Source organism: Sapajus apella, unplaced genomic scaffold (assembly GCF_009761245.1).
Source record: "Sapajus apella isolate SASKATOON/1434 unplaced genomic scaffold, GSC_monkey_1.0 scaffold25, whole genome shotgun sequence".
NCBI lineage: Eukaryota > Metazoa > Chordata > Mammalia > Primates > Cebidae > Sapajus > Sapajus apella.
Window position 1 is genome coordinate 11,291,519 of NW_022436965.1, and position 22,217 is coordinate 11,313,735.

A 22,217-nucleotide genomic window follows, 5' to 3' on the forward strand; every position below is an offset into this window, starting at 1 on the left:
GAGGGGCAGGGAGGGGAGTAAATCATGCAATTACCCACACTCACGTCTCAGCCCATTAATTTTACTCTAAATTAAAAGAGAAGCCTAGAATCTTGAGATGTCGCAAAGAGAGTCAAGCCATTTCTTTTAGTTAGGATTCCTCATACTCTGGTACCAGTCCCCTTCCCAACTATTAGGTTACACAGGCTAGAAGCATGAATGTAATGAATGAATATTATACAAATGTCAGTAAAGCTGCTAACGACAGGTACTAATCCATCCAATGTCTACTGAAAAAGAGTAGTGAACTTCTCATGGCACACGCTCTTATGCCTTACTCATTACTCACAGATGAGCCTTCGGCATACTGAAGCTCCACCTTTATCTGCGGTTCCACTTTCTCAGTTTTAGCTAACTTCAGTACAGTATAGTAAGATACTTAGAGACCACACTGAACATTAACTTTCACCGCAGTATATTGTTATTCTTGTTCCACTTCCCTTACTGTGCCAAATCTGTAAGTTAAACTGTGTCAGAGGTATGTGTGTAGAGGAGAAACATAGCATATACAGGGTTTGGTAGTGTCCATGGTTTCAGGCATCCACTGGAGGTCTGGGAACATATCTCCCAAAGACAAGGGGAGATTACTATACATTCAACTCCCAACTTACACTCCTATGAGTAAGAAATTCCACAGCAACCTCCTTACCCTCGGTTCTATATTGTAACTTTTTCTTTCCCCCTTCACCTATTTGCTTCCTCTTCTTCCCAGACTCCAGAACTTCTACCTTTTCTTCAGTCTACAAGTAAGGGTGTTCCTTTTTTTTTGAGTTGGGAGGGGCAGGAGGAAAGGATTCAAGGGTATCCCTTGTTATCCCAACCTACTATCCAATCTCAGGACCAAACAGATACGAGTAACAGGAGTACTTCCATTACTCAGCACCTAAGGTGGGGAACAAGATACATACAACCCTGATCTTACTGAGCTTACTATCCACGGGGAAAGTGATTAAATAAATTATGAATGGTGCAACAAATGCCATAAAGAAATGTAGAGGGACAGAAGAACAAAGAGAAAGTAAAAGAGTAGAAATCCCAGGCATCTCAATTGTGTGACGGCCACTATAATGTGGTGGTAGGTTTCCAGTGTGGTAAATTTCTTTCATACTTTCCCTCATCTACGACCCCAACCTCTGACACCTCAGATGGTACAGAATATTGCTTAGAAGGTAACTATTTTAATATTATCAATTCATGTCATTTTTTTTTTGAAGTAACATTCACATGTGAATAGTTTAGGAATCCATATGTGAGACAAAATAACAAACAAAAAAAGCCATATTTACTCATTTCTGCTTACCAACACAATCTCACAAAATTCTTGACTCTATGATGACACACAGCTTTCCAAACACTTTAAAGACAAAATAAAACACACGCTCCCCCCACATCTCTTGCCTAAGTCACCATATTCCTTATAGATAACCCAATCCTTGCCTTTTCCTACAAATAAAATTATAGTGATTATACTTCTATAATCTATAATCAAATATATTCTTACACCCAAACCTTAATGTACCAAATGTAATGTAATTTTACATATATGAAACTTTACATATACGAAACCCCACCACCTATACATAAACAGTAGACTAAAATACAGTGCCAGAATAGTCTAACGAAACCTCTCTATAAGACTACTCCCAGGCTGCAGGCCCTGTCTACAGCTCTCAATAAGACTAAATACAACTAACTTTAACTCTTAAAAAGCTTGATTTTCTTTCATTTACAATCATGGTGACTATGAAAGGACTTAAGAATAGGCTGCCCAGGGTCGTCTGGAGCATTGCAGGGAACTGGAGCCTTGTTATAGCATAGGCCCTTTGAGCCCCTCTGGCTCCACTATGGTTGCAGATGACTGGGTGAGCTTCTGACCTCCCACTTGGTTGACAGTCCTGAATATGATTCAGCTAGTTGCTTTCACCACTTGACAGAAAAGTGAGTTCTTCCTTGAAACTTTTATTTTCCCTTTTTTAAATAAAAATGGGGTCTCACTATGTTGGCCAGGCTGGTCCTGAACTCCTGGCCTCAATTCATCTGCCCACCTCGGCCCCTCAAAGTGCTGGGATGACAAGCATGAGCCACTGTGCCCAGCCAAGACTTTCTGTTTTTTGAAAAGGGGAATATCCTAGTTAAAAGATATTAAGGAAAAACAGATACGTAAAGCTGTCTGGTTAGCTAGGTTGTACAGATGTTTTCCCTTTCAATTGGACGCTAGAAACAAAGCTCAGCGGGACAGAAACTATTACACATGGATAAGGGTCTGGAACTGTGTCAGTTCTGAAGACAAGGGACAAGTGCTCCTTCCAGCCAGATTCTGATTTGACATCTCCAGGTGACCAGAGGTCTCGTAATAAAAGTGTCATTGATAACAATCCTCATGACATCACGCAGTGCTCCAAGCCCCCATGGTTACTTTAGGCAATTAGAGGAAAAAACTGAGACACCTAAAGCAAGCAACAGCCATTCAAACACTCAAAGCGGCACACGTGACCCGTTACGTTCCCACTAGCATTCCTGCTTTGCTAACCTCTCACGGTAAGAAATACATCATCCAAAACTAAAACTGTAACAGGGGCACTGGACAGCCAAGCTAAACTAAATTTCCTTGTCAGCTGAAAACTTTCACCAAATTTTAACCGTTAACTATTCTAAATTTGTCATCACTATTATTATCTAAATTCTTCTCTGAAATATATAATCCAAAATTATTTTTAAAACTAGTATATACAAAAAATACATTACAAATTACAAATGTTATTCCAATTTCATCAAATTATTACATTTTTCAATCTATAGCTCATTTTAATGCTATTAAATATATACTACTATATATAATAGCTTTATAATAGTCCTATTAACATATTAGAGATAACACATCTGGGCCCAGTGGCTCACACCTGTACTCCCAGCACTTTGGGAGGCCAAGGCGGGCAGATCACCTGAGGTCAAGAGTTTGAGACCAGCCTGGCCAACATGAAGAAACCCTGTCTCTACTAAAAATACAAAAAAAAAATAGTCGGGTATTGTGGCAGTTGCCTGTAATCTCAGCTACTGGGGAGGCTGAGGCAAGAGAATCACTTGAATCCGGGAGTCAGAGTCAGAGGTTGCAGTGAGCCGAGTTCATGCCATTGCACTCCAGCCTGGGTGACAGAGCAGGACTCTGTCGCAAAAAAAAAAAAAAAGGAAAGAAAGAAAGAAAGAAAAATACAACCAGACTATTAATTTATGCCCAAAAAGAACCTGTAAACAAAATAACATAAAAAGCTTTATTTCTTCATTTTTATTTGCTAAGATAATTTTACAAGGCCCTTAACTGTATAATAAAATAATTTCATAAGGCCCCTAACGTTATATGTTCATATAATTCTCCAAAAAAAAACTTTAAAGTTAAAACAGCATAAAACACATGCCCCTCTGCAACATCCCTTGCCTAAATCACTATATCCCTTAAAAGATAAAGAACACTAGTCCTTCTCTTTTCCTACACACAAAATAATGTCTGACAAAATTACTAATTATACTTCTATAATCTATAACCAGATATACTCTCACGCTCAAACCTTAATTCTACTTTAACATACTTGTAAACAAATGTAATATAATTTTACACATACTAAACTCTACCACCTGCATAAACACTATGCCAAAACAGGCTGGCAAAAAAAAATCTCCCTGAAAAACTATTCTTAGACTATAGGCCTTGGTCTACAGTCCTCAATGAGACTTCCAAATAAAACAGACTTTACTTTTTATTTTTATTTATTTATTTCATTTGAGACAGAGTCTAGTTCTACCACCCAGGCTGGCGGGCAGTGGCACCATCTCGGTTCACTGCAACCTCTACGTCCTGGGTTCAAGTGATTCTCCTGCCTCAGCCTCCTGAGTAGCTGGGATTATAGGTGCCCATCACCACGTCCAGCTAGTTTTTGCATTTTTAGTAGAGTCAGGGTTTTACCATGTTGGCCAGGCTGGTCTTGAACTCCTGACCTCAGGCAATCCTCCTGCCTCAGCATTCCAAAATGCTGGGATTACAGGCATGAGCCAACGCAGCCAGCCCTTTAATTTAGGTTTAATTTTAAAGTTTTATTTCTTTTTTGTTAGTTGACACATACCAGAGCTAGTACAATATTAAGGAGAAAGGTGTCTTTTAGGGCTAACAATAATGTCGTAAAAGAAATATGAGCTTTAAGCTAGGTGGACCTGGGTTCAAATTCCAGCTCAATCACTTGAGTGTGGCCTCAGGCAAGCTATCTCACTTTTGTGAGCAGTTATGTGCAAAATCAAGATGAATGACACCTAGCTTGCCAAGTTGTTATATGAACTAAACACAAAGCAAAACAAAAAACCTGCAAACACACAGCACAGTATCTGACAAAGTTATCACTCCAGAGGTATTTGTTTATTCCCACTCCTCCCCCTTAGTCTGAGCTAACCATGAGGAACAATAAAACAATGTACAATGAAAATTGTAATTTCAGCAAATCCTATCATTTAGTGCTTTTATTGTTAAAAGGTAACTAAACCTACCACATTCCTTTACATGGCATTATAATTACATTCCCCATGTTCATTCTTAATGCCCTTCTCCTCTTTCTCTGAGGAATTAAAGTTGATGGAAGGTGCTGCCACCAGGCACAAGGAAGAACTCTGCACTGTGGACGCTTAAGTCTCCTGAATCTCCTCCTTTCACAGACCCTAGCAGTGATGACAATAAAGTGACTGCTTACTATTGTTACTCTCTTTGTAAGAGGGAATATTAAGAAATACAGTACAAGAAACAGTCCACTTCTGCCTTCTGAATTCTATCACATGAATTAGAACTCAGTATGTGATCACAAAGAAATCTGAATAATGCCTGGTATCAGTAACCTGAAGATGATGTTGAGGTTATAGGCTTTCTAATTTGCCTATCTTTTCAATCTCATATCCATTGATACTAATTTCATGCAGCCAGTGGACTCTGACAGCCCTAGCACCATGACGGAGGGACGGATGGAGGGAAGGTAGAAAGGGAGAAGGGGAAGAAGGGAGGAGGCAGTTAACTAGAAACTAGAAAAGGTGCTTATTTAGGTAATCTGGTAAACAGAAACACCATATTTTAGAGCTTAAGGAGACCTTTTACCTTAAATAAACAGCTGAATTAGATAACCTCTAAGATTCCAAAAACAGAAAACAACCATGATGCAAAGACCCTAAGGTTGGAACACATAGTTAAAAAGGAAAAACGACAATGATCAGAGATAAGGCTGGAAATTCGAGAAGGGCCTAGATCACAGATATTTAAGCTATTTTAAGAATTTATTTTGGCTTGGGGTGGTGGCTCAGGCCTGTAATCCCAACACTTTGGGAGGCTGAGGTGGGCGGACTGTCTAAGATTGGGAGTTTGAGACCAGCCTGGGCAACATGGTAAAACTCCGTCTCTACTAAAATACAAAAAATTTGCCAGCGTGGCGGCACGCGCCTATAGTCCCAGCTACTCGGGAGGCTGAGGCAGGAGATGGCGCCACTGCACTCCAGCCTGGGTGACAGAGTGAGACTCCATCTCAAAAAAAAAAAAAGAATTCATTTTATCCTAAAGACATCTGGAAGCCAATGACATTTTAAGCACAAGATTTATAAACATATTCAGATTTGCATTTTAGAAAGATAACTCTTCTACATGAAAAGGCTTCCAGGAAGAGATTACTTTGGACTGAGTATTAAAATGAAAAAAGGTCAGGGTCATTTATGGGTAAATAACTCTTTCAAAAGTACAGAGACATAAAAAAATCTTAAAGTATGTTGAAAGAAAAAAAACAGTAAACCAATCAGTAAATATTATTTTCAGTGTCTCAAAAAAATTTAGGTCCCTTGATCACAATTTCTTCGAAAAATGATTTTAAAGAATATTATACTCTAACTCCACAAGGTCATAATGTAGTCTATAAATTACTTCTTTCTCTGATTTGCTGCCTGTCTTTGCATAGAGAATCTTTCAACCTCATGGTGGCATGGTACCAGAAACCTGACCTTTCTGAGCAAAACAAGTAACACAATGGAACAGGTAATACAGCGCTTAGGACTTATACTAAATTGACTGCTCAGAAAGGTCTCCTGATAATTCACTCTAAAGTTCTTTCTGTTCTCCTCTTTTACTGCATCTCTTTCTTTTCCTTCATTGCACTTAATTTGAAATTCTATATATTACTGCTTTTTGGCACCTCACTGTCTGCCCCCTCAACAGATTTTAAACGCCATATCTTTTTGTTAACTGATAACTAATTTTGTATTTTTAGTAGAGAAGGGGTTTCACAATGTTGCCCAAGAAGATCTCAAACACCTGGCCTAAAATGATTCTGCCTGCCTTGGCCTCTCAAAGCACTGGGATTATGACCCACTGTGCCTGGCCAAATAACATTTTTAAGGTATCTAACTCAGTCGTTGTTCCTCTTGCTCATGCATTTTATACATAGTGTTCTCAGTTAGCATGAGAACAAAAAATGCAACTTCTTTAAAATCCCAGCACTTAATGTACCTTATCAGGTACTATCTGATAGACAAAGAAACCAAGTAGGCATTCATTAAACTGAACTGCTAAACATTCAAGGACAACAGGACAGGTACCTGTCTACCTTTTCTAAGTGATGAAATCATAAAACACAATAAACTGACTTTCCCAAAATTCTTCAAAATAGACTAGAGATTCATACACTTTATAGTACTAGAATCCCTGATTTCTATCTGGGCACATGACTGCTTAGAATAAACAAATTTCCCAGTGTCTCTTTCCACCTAGGTAGCCAAGGAGATACAGGTGGAAATGGTTTGTCAAAGTCCCCAGAAAATTTCCTTAACAGACAGCAGGTACCTGTTCCTTACCCCACTCCTTTCCTTCCCTCAATTCTGCTGCTTGGAACTCAGATGAAGCAACTAGAGCCATTTGGACAATGGGGAGGACCACAGCCTATGAACGAGTAACGCCTTTGCAAAGACTATGGCAGTGAGAGATGTCTAGCGTGTCTGACTCCGTCATGCTTCTAGCCTCATAAGCTGGCCATCCTTGCTCATTCCTGAGCAACGCTCACTCAGGAATGAGCCTGAGTGAGGCTAGAAGCCAATCCAACTCTGGAAGAGATTCACAGTTCAACTTTGATGTAAGAATGATAATAGTCCCTCACCCTAACTGACCCACTCCGTTGTTGGCAACAGAAACTTGTCTCTCCAGCAGTCTGCCAATAAATCAATAGATAAGTACTATCCGGAAACTTTTTTTTTTTTGAGATGAAGTCTTGCTCTGTCACCCAGGCTGGAGTGCAGTGGCATAATCTCGGCTCACTGCAACCTCTACCTCCCAGGTTCAAGTGCTTCTTCTGCTTCCAGAGTACCTGGGACTACAGGCATGTCACACCAGACCCAGCTTATTTTTTCCTACTTTTAGTAGAAACAGGGTTTCACCATCTTAGTTAGGCTGGTCTCGAACTCATGTGATCTGCCCACCTCAGCCTCTGAAAGTACTGGGATTACAGCCGTGAGCCACTGTACCTGGACCAAAAACTTTTTTAGAAGGCGTTACTTGAATGACTGACAAAACATGGAAAGAAACTCTTATCTGCAGACATGACACCGGAATCTTTTTCTTTTTTTTGAGATGAAGTTTCACTCTCGTCTCCCAGGCTAGCGTGTAATGGTGTGATCTCGGCTCACTGCAATCTCCGCCTCCTGGGTTCAACTGATTCTCCTGCCTCACCCTCCCCAGTAGCTAGGATTACAGGCACACGTCATTAAACCTGGCTAATTTTTGTATCTTGAGTCTTACTCATTACAGTTTGATCATTTAAAGGCTGGACAACAGCATAAGGTACTGATTTGAAAAACAATATTTGAAATGCTATATAAGCAGCAAACAGAATGTTATAACAATTTTTTTTTAGACAAAGTCTGACTCTCTCAGCTCACTGCAACCTCCACTCCTGGGCTCAAATGGTCCTCCCTCCTCAGCCTCTCGAGCAGCAGGACTACAGGCACACACAGCTATGCCCAGCTAATTTTTCTATTTCTTGTAGAGACAGGGTTTTGCCATGTTGTCCAGGCTGGTCTCGAACTCATAAGCACAAGTGATCCACCTACCTTGGCCTCCCACAGTGCTGAGATTACAGGTATACACCAATGTGCTCAGCCCAAAAATGTATTTTTAAGAAGTAGAAATAGAAAGTAATTTTTTCATCTTTCTAATATTCACATTAGACCTAACATTCCCTCTATAAAGTTATATACATTAATAAAAGTTCTACAATAGCAATTAGTAAAGACATTCCCTTTGCCCTTCTTAACCTATTCATTTTTCTCTGGAAACTATTCTCAGAGGCGAGGACAGGCATGTCGTGTCCAGGCTAGGGCTGTACTATATGACCTTGTCCTTGTGGCTAACATTCGGTTCTCTCTCTTCTAATAAATCTCAGGTTCTGAGCTTTGAAAGAGGGTGAGTAGAAACTTTATTATACTGAATATCCAAAGTATCTAAACTCTTTCTACTGAAATCCTTACTCTTTCCAGAGCCTGAACGTTCATCTTCTCCTAAGATGCAGTGAGATATATTAACATCGTTTGAATATATTTTCTTTTATGCCTAAATAAGCCAAAGTAGGTTTCTGTTATTTGCAACCAAAAGAAATGGCTTAACATAATGTTAAAGCAAAGCTAGGGCAGACATGGTGGCTCACTCCTACAATCCCAGCACTTTGAGAGGCCAAGGCAAGAGGATTGCTTGAGCTCAGGAGCTCAAGACCAGCCTGGGCAACATAGTGAGACCCTGTCTCTATTAAAAACAAGAAAAGCAAAGCTAATTTAATAGTTAATGTAAGTTGGTTGGGACTTAATCATATGAATCTCCCTTGGACTGTTCCAAGATCTTTTAAGTCTTGTTACAACACAATTCTAAGGATTTCCAAAGGTCATAACTCAGAGTTACACAAGTTCGTATGACCCCACTGGCATTAGATAAAAAGTATATACTTAAAACTTTTTTTTCAAAAGCATGTTAGACCTCGAAGCAACCTTAAGAGATTCAGTCAGTTCAAACCACTAATTTCAACACACTAATGTTACCACCTCCCTCACTCCTCTTCCCTTTACACTAAAAGGTTTGCTCAGTACTTGAGAAACTTCTTCATGCCTTTCTGTAATAAGAGTTCCTTTATCCACACATCTAACTTTTCACAGAGTGCTTAGTTGCCCAATTTGGCAAATAAAAAATACAGGACACTCAATTAAATTTAAATTTCATATCAACAAATAGCTTTATAGTCTGCCTCAGATATTGCATGATTACTAAAAAAGTATTCATTGTTTACCTGAAATTCAAATTCGACTGGACATACTGTATTTTACCTGACAACTCGTTCTGTGGAGCTGAAACAGCTGCCCAATGAGATTTATTGATTACAATAACGAGCAGTAAATTCTGAAAAAGCTTTAGTCAGCTACTCAATTATGACATAAATCTTTAGCGCTAAAGGGAAACTTGGAAGCAACTAATGCAATGCTCTCACTTTAAAGATCAAGGAAAGATGAAGTGACAACTGGGAGGAACATGACACCAAATTACAAATGACCAGAAAGATTCCTAACTTTCATTTTTTAAAAATTATTTGTAAAAATCCACAAGAGAAAAGGAATTAGGATGTGAAAAAACAAGCAAAGTGCATGGCTCCGAACAATGTTCACGTACCGATCATCTCAAGTCCTTCCATGTTAGTAAATGTCAACCAATAAAGCTAAGCAACAACTCTAAAAAAGTGACCAGTTAGAGATCTCTTTTAAATGGGATGATTTAAGTAAATAAGATTATGTATATATGCCGGGCGTGGTGGCTCACACCTGTAATCCCGGCACTTTGGGAGGCCCAGGCAGGTGGATCACTAGGTCAGGAGTTCTAGACCACCTTGACTAACATGGTGAAACCCCATATCTGCTCAAAATACAAAAATTAGCTGAGCGTGGTGGTGCATGCCTGTAATCCCAGCTACTCAGGAGGCTGAGGCAGGAGAATCACTTGCACCAAGGAGGCGGAGGTTTCAGTGAGCCAAGATCACACCACTTCAACTCCAGCCTGGGCAACAGAGTGAGACTTCGTCTCAAAAAATGAAAAAAAATAAAGATTATCTATATAAAGCACCTAGCATAAAAGCTCAGCCTGTGAGAGGATCTCTAAGTGTAGTTCCCTTCTCCTACTGGCTCATCTGTTTCTCAGTCTTATACTAAAATATAGCTCCCTACCTATTCTGACTGGCTCCAAACTCTATATGCCATCCTGAACTTTCAGATCAGAACAGCAGCCCCACTATATCTTGTTAAAAAGCATTACAACTGGCTGGGTACAGTGGCTCACGCCTGTAATCCCAGCACTTTGGGAGGCTGAGGTGGGTGGATCATTTGAGGTCAGGAGTTTGAGACTGGTCTGTCCAACACGGTGAAACCCTGCTTCTACTAAAAATATAAAAATTAGCCGGGCATGGTGGCACATGCCTGTAATCCCAGCTGCTGGGGAGGTTTAGGCAGGACAATCACTTAAACTGTGGAGGCAGAGGTTGCAGTGAGCCAAGATCACGCCACTGCACTCCAGCCTGGGTTACAGAGCGAGACTCCATCTCAAAAAAAAAAAAAAAAATTACGATTAATAAACAATGGTAAAATATTCAATCTCATTAGACAGCAAACAATTGATGAATAAAAAACTTCTAAGTCAAATCACCTAAAGTTCACCAAACGACACTTGTTGAGTCATTAAGAGTACATATTAGGGGTATAAACTAAGCACTTAGCAATATAGAGTAGAGAAGACATCATTTCAAACTGCAATGTTCAAAAAACTATAGAAGCAGCAAGATTTAACCTAGAATTTGAAGGATACATATTATTCTGATTGGTGAAGGCAGAATGAGGAAATTTCATGTAGAAAGAGCTACATGAATGAGGGCATAAAAGTTGAGAAAAAATGCTTTATAATCTAGCCTCAATTTTTCAACTTTTTCTTGCCATTGTGCCCCAATAGGGACACAGATGCCCATCAAGTGCCCTAAAATATGTACAGTGTAAGTTTTCTAACACCATTACCTTTGTTCAGGCCACTGCTTTCCTTAACATCAGGGAACAAGTCTTGTACAACTCTGCAGCCCTTATGTCACTTGCACAATACACATGATATGAGCTAAACCAAGGTTCATCCTTCTTTCAGCCTTTCCCTTACTTCATTCATTACTCTCTCCTTCTAATCCTCCTAAGTGACCAAGCCAAAGGATTTCATAATTTTATTAATATTCGAAACAGACAAGTAGAATATTCTTTAAAAAGTTTTAACTTAAATCCTTGAAACATTCCCCCATTATCTCTCTTCCTGCCACCGCTTTCTACCCCTTCTCCCCAAAACCTCTACTTTCCACTCCAAACTCCCTTTCCCCTTTGGGTTTGTGATTCTGTATGGGAAAACGTTCTCCTCCCACTTTAGATTTTTAAAACAGAGGAATGATACCAGAGACAGACTTACTTTTCACCTATTTGAAACTTTCCCTCCCAAATAGAACATCATAAGGTTTTGTGTTTTTGTTTTTTTTTTTTTTTTGAGACGGAGTTTCACTCTTGTTACCCAGGCTGAAGTGCAATGGCGCGATCTGGGCTCACCGCAACCTCCGCCTCCTGGGTTCAGGCAATTCTCCTGCCTCAACCTCCTCAGTAGCTGGGATTACAGGCACGCGCCACCATGCCCAGCTAATGTTTTTGTATTTTTTAGTAGAGACAGGGTTTCACCATGTTGACCAGGATGGTCTCAATCTCTTGACCTCGTGATCCACCCGCCTCGGCCTCCCAAAGTGCTGGGATTACAGGCTTGAGCCACCACGCCCGGCGGTTTTGTGTTCTTGATAAGAAGTGGGGGAGCAAAAGAGGACAAAAGGAGAAGTGAAAAAGGAATAAAAGACAAATGTAGGTATCCTGCCTGACTAGAGAAATAAGAAGGGTCAGAAACACCCAAGTAAACCACAAAAACAAAAACTATTTTAATCACTAAACTTGCAAGAAAGAATAGACGTCTAAAACTAGCATCTGCTTATACATTAAATATCTTTCTTTTCTTAGCCAAAATTATAAATTAGTCATTAGATAAGAAGTTACGTAACAAATCCTTAAACAATCTCTTATGATGGAGAAACAAAGCACTAAGTGGAAAAGACATTCACCAGAAGTGACCTTGATCACTGCAGTGCTGGAGGCTTACACGAGTAACTTAACAGAATCAGAAAAAATAAAGTTTAACACCCTATTAACAAGGAGTCTATACCCACAATTTCAAGTGCAGTAAATACATCTTTTCAGTACCACTTTATAAAGCAGTACCATAAGGGATTACATTGTAGACATCACAAATATATCTACAGGACGATGGGAGGAGAGCAGGGCAGATCTCCTCAAACAAATAGGTTCTTGTAATAAATTTTCTGTGACAGCACATCCTTGGACTCAAACAGTACTGACCTCCAACAAATTAGATAAAAGTACAAATACTATGCCCCTGGCCTTGGATGATAACTGAAAACTAGCTCTGATAATAACAAATGCATTGACATCAAAGTGAGCATAAATAATCGGGCATACATATTTCATGAAACATGATTACAAAAATGTTTCTAAATCTAGATTATTCTATAAATGCATATGTACATGCATATATGCATGTAACTAAATAAATAAAACAGGCCTACTTCATCATCACTGGATGTTTATATAGTCAAACTGGCCAATAAATTTTGGAAGTGATCTTCTCCTTGGGAAAATAGGAATTTGCTTTGGATTTAAAGTCAACATACCCAGGTATAGAATTATAATTTTTTTTTAAAGTATTTTTTTCTCTCCACAATTTCCTGAGGGTACTGAAGAATTCTGGTTTGTAGAACTATTTATCCCCACTTGAAATGATTCCATGATTTTATTTATTTTTTTTTTGAGTTATTATTTCTACTTCCTTGACAGGAAATCTACTTCTAGATTCAGATTCAACATTTATTAGAAGGCTGCTATTTACTATGAACCATGACAGATACTTTCATAAAGCACTCATACAGACATTCAACTCTATCAACTATTAACATGGGTCACTAAAACCAAGATTTGCTGGAAGAGCCAGAAAATGCCAGTGATCGATGAGATGGGAGGGGAAAAAGGCAGTCTGGATCCTTACGCAGGATCCAGGTTGGCAGGTCTTATTTTCTTGTTCCACAGGTTAACGGCAACTGATGTACTGCTTAAATAACTATCTGAGCAATTTAGCATTAAAAATGTTGCCAAACAAAACTCTAAAACTCTACAAGTTTGTTTCTAGAAGAGGGAATTACTTGCCTCTGCCTCTGCTGTCAACTGTATCTTCTTTGCTATCAACTGTTTTATGTCAATTCGACCTACGGGAAGAAAAACACATGACTTTTAAGTTGATGGATACAGCTCCCTGGTAGCACTATTTAAATCGTAAAGTTGAAAACAAATACAAAGATAACTGCATAAACTATGGTACAACCACAAAACATGACAGCATGGTCAAAATAACTAGAAGGAAATTTATACATAAAAATACTAAGAACAAAACTAGTAAATGTACACACAGTAATTACAACTATGTTAATTATGCAATGCTACAGATCCAATTCTGACAGCATGGGAAATTATATTCCCTGAACTGATTCTACAATTAAGACTACTAAGATGCTGGGTAAAATAATTAAAAACCGAAAAACTATTAAAACTTATCGCTAAGCTAGTACAAATCCACAGAGGCAAAAAAGAAAAAAAGAAAATGAAACTAGAACCTTAGGGGACATGAGAGAAATGTAAGGATTCTCGCCAAATCCTAGAAATCTTGAGCTTCTACACGGACAGCAACACAGGGCACAGTATTTTTGCAGAATAGTACACAGAGGATAATACTTTATAGAACGGCAAAGTCTAGGGCATGCCCAAAATGGGAAGTCTAACAGGATACTGCAACATAAAGCTAGGGACCACACATAAGGCTGCAACCTCAGTGGATAAGAAAGCAACCACAACAGAAGGAAATATGTCTATCTCTACTTGATGCTGTTCAGAGAGGGAAAATTTGCCCCAAGAACTCATAACCCCCTCACTAAAGTCTGCAATCTAAACTCACACTATGTGGTCCAAAAAATCTGAGATAAATATGTTCTAAAGCAAACCCAAGCTGGGTCTCCAGGCTATTGGCAGACACAAATGCAATTCCTCCCTGAAAGATTACAGTATCAATCAAGGCCATACAGAATTCCAACAGATAAAGCTCCATAAAAGGGAGAAGTTCGTAGTCAAAGTTCATAAAACATACCAGGGAACTAGGCAGAATAAATGGGAAACAGCAGAAACAAAGTCAAAAGATGCAGATCTGAAAAACTAAAGATACTGCAATTGGTACTTTTAGGATAAAAAAATCAGGGACCGGATATGGTGGCTCACACCTGTAATCCCAGAACTTTGAGAGGTGAGGCAGGCGGATCACAAGGTCAGGAGTTCGAGACCAGCCTGACCAACATAGTGAAACCCTATCTCTACTAAAAACACAACAATTAGCCAGGCATGGTGGCATGCGCCTGTCATCCCAGCTACTGAAGAGGCTGAGGCAGGAGAATCGCTTTAACCCAGGAGGCAGAGGTTGCAGTGAGCCAACATTGTGCCACTGCTCTCCAGCCTGGGTGACAGAGCGGGACTTCATCTCAAAAAAAGAAAAAAAGAATTTTGGTAAATGAGAACGGCTAAGATTTTACCCCTTCTCTACTAAAAATACAAAAGCTGGGTGTGGGGATGCGCACCTATTGTCTCAGCTACTTGAGGGGCTAAGGTGAGAGGATTTACTTGAACCTGAGGCCAAAGTTTCAGTGAGCCAAGAATGTGCCACTGCACTCCAACCTGGGCAACAGACCGAGACTGTCTCAAAAATAAAGTAAAATAAAATAAAATAAATAAAAAGACAAATAGTCCAGTTAAAACACAGACAAAGTAACTCAACAGATATTTGTCTTAAAAAAAAATGCCTAATCACCACATGAAAAGACATTCAACATCACTGGTCATCAGGAAAATGCAAATCAAAACTACAATGAGATATCATTTCACACCCACTAGGATGGCAATAATCAAAAACACAAACAACAAGTATTGGCTTGAATGCAGAGAAATTTAAACTATCCAAGACATTGCTGGTGGGAATGTTAAATGGTGCAGGGCTTTGAAAAACCATCTGGCCTGTAATCCCAGCACTTTGGGAGTCCGAGGTGGGCAGATCACAAGGTCAGGAATTCAAGACCAGCCTGGCCAATATGGTGAAACCAGGTCTCTACTAAAAATACAAAAATTAGCCAGGTGTGGCCGAATGTGCCTGTAGGCCCAGTTATTTAGGAGGCTGAGACAGACGAATCGCTTGAACCCAGGAGCTGGAGGTTGCAGTGAGCTGAGATGGTGCCACTGCACTCCAGCCTGGGTGACAGAGCAAAAATCTGTCTCAAAGAAAAGAATAGAAAAAGAAAAAGAAAAGCAGTCTGGAAGTTCCTTGACAGATTAAACGAAGAGCTAACATATGACCTAGTAATTCCATTCCTAGTATATATGCAAAAGAAAGAAAAACATACCCTCTCAAAAACTTGTATATGAATAATATTTACAGCAATATTAGTCATAATAGAAAGTGGAAACAAACACCCATCAACTGATAAGTAGATTAATAAAATGTAGTATATCCATAAAATGGATTAACAATAAATCAAAAGAAATACTAATACATGTTATAATATAGGTGAAACGTAAACATTTTGCCAAGTGAAAATAGGAAGTCACAAAAGACTACATATTGTATGATCCTATTTACTTGGCAATGTCCAGAATAGATAACTCTATTGAGACAGACAAAATGCTGGTGGTTGCCTAGAGACTGGGGCGAGGCGTCATGGCAAAAGGGAATAACTGCTAATGGGTACAGAGTTTTTGGGACGTGATGCTAAAAATATTCCAAAATTCATTTCATTCTAATTTCTCTGTTCTGAAACATTCCTTTCTGTACATTAAGTTACAGTAATGTAGCTTCCTGGTGTTTAACTTGACTGTGGTATTAATTCTGACTGAGAATCTTTTTTGAAATTTTATAACAAAAATTGGATTTGAAAGGTATAACAGTACTCTTTTTTATTTTTGAGACAGAGTCTTGCTCTGTCGCCCAGGCTGGACTGCAATGGAGCAATCTCGGCTCACTGCAACCTCCACCTACCGGATTCAAGCGATTCTCCTGCCTCAGCCTCCCAAATAGCTGGGATCACAAGCGCATTCCACCGCACCCAGCTATTTTTTCCATTTTTTAGTAGAGATGGGGTTTCGCCCTGTTGGCCAGGCTGGCCTTGAACTCCTGTCCTCAGGTGATCCACCTGCCTTGGCCTCCCAATGTGCTGGGATTACAGGCGTGAGCCTCCACTCCCAGCCATTTTTTTTTTCGAGACGGAGTCTTGCTCTGTCGCCCAGGCTAGAGTGCAGTGGCATGATCTCGGCTCACTGCAACCTCTACCTCCAGGGTTCAAGCAATTCTCCTGCCTCAGCCTCCCAAGTTGGGATTACAGGCATGCGCCACCACACCCAACTAATTTTTTTGTATTTTTAGTAGAGACTGAGTTTCACCATATTGGCCAGGCTGGTCTCCAACTCCTGACCTTAGGATATGCCTGTCTCAGCCTCCCAAAGTGCTGGGATTACAGTCATGAGCCATTGCACTCAGCTGAAAGGTTTAACAGTATTTTTTATGAAAATGTGCTGTTCTGTGTAACTCCTGTGTATGGTGCATACTGAGCTTTATTATTCTCACAGACTTACAGACAGTTTCTTATTTTTACACAGAATCACAGTACTACTATAATTTTAAAACCAGTTGGATTAATTGTTGTCTACCCATTAATAAAATATGGGTAGAGTTTTTTGGGTTTCTTTTTGAGACAGAATCTCACTCTGTCACCTAGGCTGGAATGCAGTGGCACAATTGCAGCTCACTGCATCCTCTAACACCTGAGCTCAAGTGATCCTACTGCATCAACCTTCCCACTAGCTAGGACAACAGGTGTGTGCCAATACACCCAGCTAATTTTTTTTTAAAGTGACTTGCCCTGGCTGGTCTGACTTGAGCTCCTGGCCTCAAGCAATCCTCCTGCCTCAGCCTCTCAAAATGCTGAGATTATAGGCATGGTTTGCCATGCCTGGCCCAGAGTAGAGTTAATTTTGAATGCAATCTGCCATTATTCACAAATGAGGCTGTGAATAATGAGTTATTAATTATCTTTATTCTATCTTTTTAATAAAATGTCAAGTTTTCTGTTATATTATGGGAACTAAGAAACGTTAGACATCATTATGTGCACAGACCTACACAGATAAGCAAACAAAACAGGACGGAATAAATGCTAAAAAGTGTGAAACAAAAAAACTGCAACATCTAGTTTGCTATATTCATTAAAATAAAAAACCTATAATAATGAACTATCATTTTAGCAGCTGAATGTTTAAAAATGAGAATTTGTGGCTGGGTGCAGTGGCTCATGCCTGTAATCCCAGCACCCTGGGAGGGCTATGCAGTTGGATCATGAGGTCAGGAGCTCAAGAACAGCCTGACCAACATAGTGGAACCCTGTCTCTACTTCTAAAAATAAAAAGTAAGAATTTGTGTTTTCTCATTTATTGTACATGGTAATAGCTTAAGTATTTTTATTTCAGCATTAACAACTGCTATGGTATATTTTGCCTAAAAAGACTAAAACCCATTCAAATTTATAAAAGTATTTCCCAGAAAAAAAAAATACAGTGAACAGAAATATTTACTTTGCCTAAGTGAACTTGAGAGGCCTATTTGGGGTAATTTAAGCTTAATAACCCCTTCTCTTAAAAACAAACCACAAAAACATAAAAACAAACTCACATACATACTGCTTTATAACCTGTTTTTTTCACTTAATGTATTGTAAACATTTTCCCTGTCATTACATATTCTTTTTTGTTTTGTTTTCCCCACTTAATGGTATTCAATACGTATTCTTTTACATTATTTTTATTGTCCTATTACTCTGTTTTTACGGTAGAAATATAATTTTCTATTGGACATTTAGACTATATGTTTTCACAGTATGTCACTTGGAAAAAAGACATGGAGAATGAGAAGATACAAAATGCATCTAATCAGAGCTCCATAAAGAGAGACAATATTTGAGGTGATTACAGCTGAGAACTGTCCAGAACTGTTGAAAGACACAAATTCTAAGAATAAGTCAAAGAATTTCAAGTAGGATAAATAATCTACTTAGATAAATCACAGTGAAACTGCCTGACGCAGAGGTAAATAAATAAATAAGTGTGCCCAGAAAAATACCAACCACACAAGCACTGCAATTACAACGTGTGCCTGACTTAACATCAATGAAAGCCAGGAGACAGTGGAATATCTTCAATTGTTGACAGTGGCAGAGTTTATGACTCGGAAAAGGCTAGGTCATATAATAACAAGGGTTTTGAGAAAAGTAAGAATTTTATGCAGGAAAATACTGAGCTGATATTGGAGGATGAAAAGGATCACAAAACAGAGAAATGCAATAAATCCAGACAAAAAGTGATGTTGTAAATGGCAAGGAGAATGGAAAGCAGAGGATTAATTTAAGATATTCACAAATTGGTAACTGATTAAGAAATATAAGGGTAAGACAAAAGCCCATTTGATTTTTCTATAAGTTGTATGAATATATTTTTAATTTAGTTCTATGACCAGACCATGGTTTCATAAATAAACTATTTATTTCATAAATAAAAGACAGAAACTTCTTCCCTTCAACTAATTCAGCCACCATGGGGTGGGGGAGGTGATTGGTAAGGAGACTGTAAAAGATTAATTCTCACTACATGCCCCTTCCAAAATGAATCTGTCTATCCATAAATAACATGACAGCTATCATTACAAACTGGCTTTGAGATGCAGGGACTGGAAAGTGAGAAAAAAGTTTTTGTTCCCAGAGTCTCTGAAGCCCCCTCTGAAAATAACAAAGTTAAGTAAGTGGAAGAAAAACATACTTTAAAAAGCCAATTCATTTTCCTTCATCTTCAAAATAACTCTTCATACAATATTCCAAATTCTTAACTTTCTAAAATTTAAAATTTAAAAATTAGATGTCAAAAAAGCCAAAAGAATGCCTAAAAGCTAATATCTAATATCCACTGCTTTTTTTTTTCTTTTTTTGAGACAGGTTCTCACTTTATTGCCCAGGCTAGGGAGCAGTGGCTGTGGCATGATCACAGCTCACTGTGGCCTGGAACTCCTGGACTCAAGGGATCCTCTCACCTCAGCCTCCCAAGTAGCTAGGACTACAGGTACATGCCACCACACTCACATGCCACCACACCCAACTAATTAAAAAAAAAAAAATTTTTTTTTGTAAAGGCAGAGCCTCACTACGTTGCCCAGGCTGGTCTTGAACTCCTAGCCTCTGGCAATCCTCCTGCCTTGGCCTCTGAAATTGTTGGGATTACAGGGATGAGCCCACTCACATCCAGTGATTTGAAGAACTATTTACAAGCACTCAACTCAAGGCGTCTCAATTTCTACAACACCGATCCTGAAACAACGATAAGCCAGGACTGAGGGTGATGTAATTTCTGAATTATTTGCCTATCTCTAGTAATACACCAACCGATAACACTAGGAGTCAGTTATTTGCTACCTGAAACTTAATAGAACCACACATAAGTCCATAAGGAAAACTATTCAACATTTTTTCCCCTAACTTTCTGATTTCTAAAAAACTCAGGCTTGCAATATTTATCTTCATGAACAAATGCTACCTCTTTAAAAACCTACTACATTTAATAGGAATGTTTAACATTTATTCCTTGACATGTCAAAAATCTTATTTTAACCAGTTTTGGTGAAAATGTTTGTAAAATTACGACATGCTTTGCCACCTTAAAAAAAGAAAAAGAAAAAAAAAAAAAAAAAAACCACCAGACTCCAGGCATGCTGGCTCATACCTATTACATATCCCAGCACTTTGTGAGGCTGAGACAGGAGGGTCACTTGAAGCCAAGAGTTTGAGACCAGCCTGAGCAACAAAGCAAGACCCCCCCATCTCTACAAAAAACAAAAACAAAAACATACTTTGCCCTACATAATCTTCAGTATAAGTAAGAGTGATCCATTGTTGTACTACACTATTATAGTAATACCTTTAGCAAAAACGGAAATGTGGAGAGCAATCAGGCCCCACTCAGCAGCCCCAGGGAGCTGCTTACACATTGTTTTCCTTAACAATCCTGTACTTCTATTACTACATTCAATCTACTGTCAAAGTTACACAGACGAGACAAACAACCAGGCTTGTTAAATTGGTAACTAATTGATTCCATGTATACACCCATGCATTAAGTAAAAGCCCTCTGAGGACCCAATACATGCAGAGCAAACCCTTCCTTGAGGATCTCAAGAGAAACTGCAAACAGAGAAACGGACAATACAGAGAAGGGCTGTGGAAGAATGAGGGGTGTAGGTGGCTTTTGCAGAAGAAGTCAATATTTGAACTGAGTCTCAAATAATAAAGAAAAATTATGGTGAGCAAATGCTAGAAACATTATTCCAGGCAAAGGAATGAAGCATGAAGACTTGTTGGATTTTTCTGAGGCCTGAAGTTCAGTCAGAGGACTCTTAATGCCATGCTCCCTTTTCTTTACAAGATTGTATTTAACAGGCTTTTGCCTAAGGGAAGCTTATCTACTTACTTTCTAGGCCACCAGTTACATTCTTGATCAGTGCTGTCCTATAAACATATGTGAATCACTACGTGTAATTTTTAAATTTTTAGGAGCCACATTAAAAAGTAAAACGAAACAGGTGCAAGTAAGTCTCTGAAATCTGACGTATTACAACTATAGTGTTTCTCAATTCAGACTAGCCACATTTCAAGTGCTCAACCAGACTATATTAAACAGTGTACTTCTGTGGCGAGCACATTGAACAATGTAATTCTAGATCATGGGTCAGAAAGCTTTTTCTGTAATGGGCAGTATAGTCTGCAATTATACAAAAACTACCCAACTCTACTGTTGTAGCATGAGAAAGTTCTATAAACACAAGCAAATGAACATAGCCACGTCTGCCAACTTTGTTCTAGACGGCCAAGTTTACTGTAAATCTGGTTGGCAAATAAAACGGACAAGTACATACACATTATTTTTTATAATGTAACATAGCTATGGCAAACACTAATGGTTGCTTCTCAAATAAGGACATGTATGTCACTGCCTTTGCCAGAAACTGATTTAAGAATGGGCATGAATATCAGGCAGCAAAAGAGAGGATCCACTCGAGGTTATTGACTGAGAAAAATTTAAAGAGGTCCCTTTTGTAAGTGTGTGGTCAGAGTTGAAGAAACACAACAAAGAATGGTAAGGATGGTGTGGAATTCTAGGCCCAGTAATAAACATCAGGAAAGCTGTTTCCATCCTGAAGCCAGAAAGGGCAAATGAGGGAAATGGTTAGCAGAAGCCAGCGAGAACTCCTTAGAGAGAAATATTAGAAAGGAGCGATGGTTACCTACCAGGGATAGAACCTTAATTATAAACACACCCACCTTACTCTCTGCTCTTAGATCTCCCGAAAACATCACTGGCCAAATCCTACCAGAGCCACACAGGGCATAGGAGACTATTGTTGCAGTTCTTAAGGTCAGTCTCCCAGGGAACAAAGTAGGGTAGAAAAGACCGAAGAAGCAAAAGGTAGATAGCTAGCCTAACTCGTAATCTAACTCTGGCCAATGAGACATCAAAAGCCTGTTGGGGAATTTCTAGGGAAGGTTTCATCGCTAAAGAGAAACACAGGGAAAGAGACAGTTTCTCTTCTGATAGAAGTCATTGTTTCGGTTTTTCAGTTTTCTTAATCAGCACAGACTTTCTAACCCTCTGTCATTATTTCTATCGGTCCCTTATCACCACCACCAATTTCCTGGGCCCACCATGCCACCGACTCCAGATATTACCTGCTATCTGCCTTCTGATTCCAACTTGCCATGTGCTATAGAAAAAATTAGGAAAATGGGCCCATTCTAAACTGCTGTTGTCAAGCCTCAGGCAGGCCAGCAATGAAAATA

At 39.1% G+C, this 22,217-nt stretch overlaps 1 protein-coding gene across 4 annotated transcripts in view; it reads right to left on the reverse strand.

Annotated features, from left to right (window-relative positions):
• Window positions 1-22,217, reverse strand: part of SOAT1 (sterol O-acyltransferase 1) — a 72,066-nt gene that overhangs the window by 23,726 nt on the left and 26,123 nt on the right. For 3 of the 4 annotated variants that reach the window (XM_032291272.1, XM_032291276.1, XM_032291273.1), the window contains one exon: window positions 13,408-13,466. The exons of the other annotated variant lie outside the window; for it this stretch is intronic. In XM_032291272.1, the coding sequence (XP_032147163.1) occupies window positions 13,408-13,466 (59 nt within the window). The remainder of the gene's footprint in view (window positions 1-13,407; window positions 13,467-22,217) is intronic. 4 annotated transcript variants of the gene reach the window in all.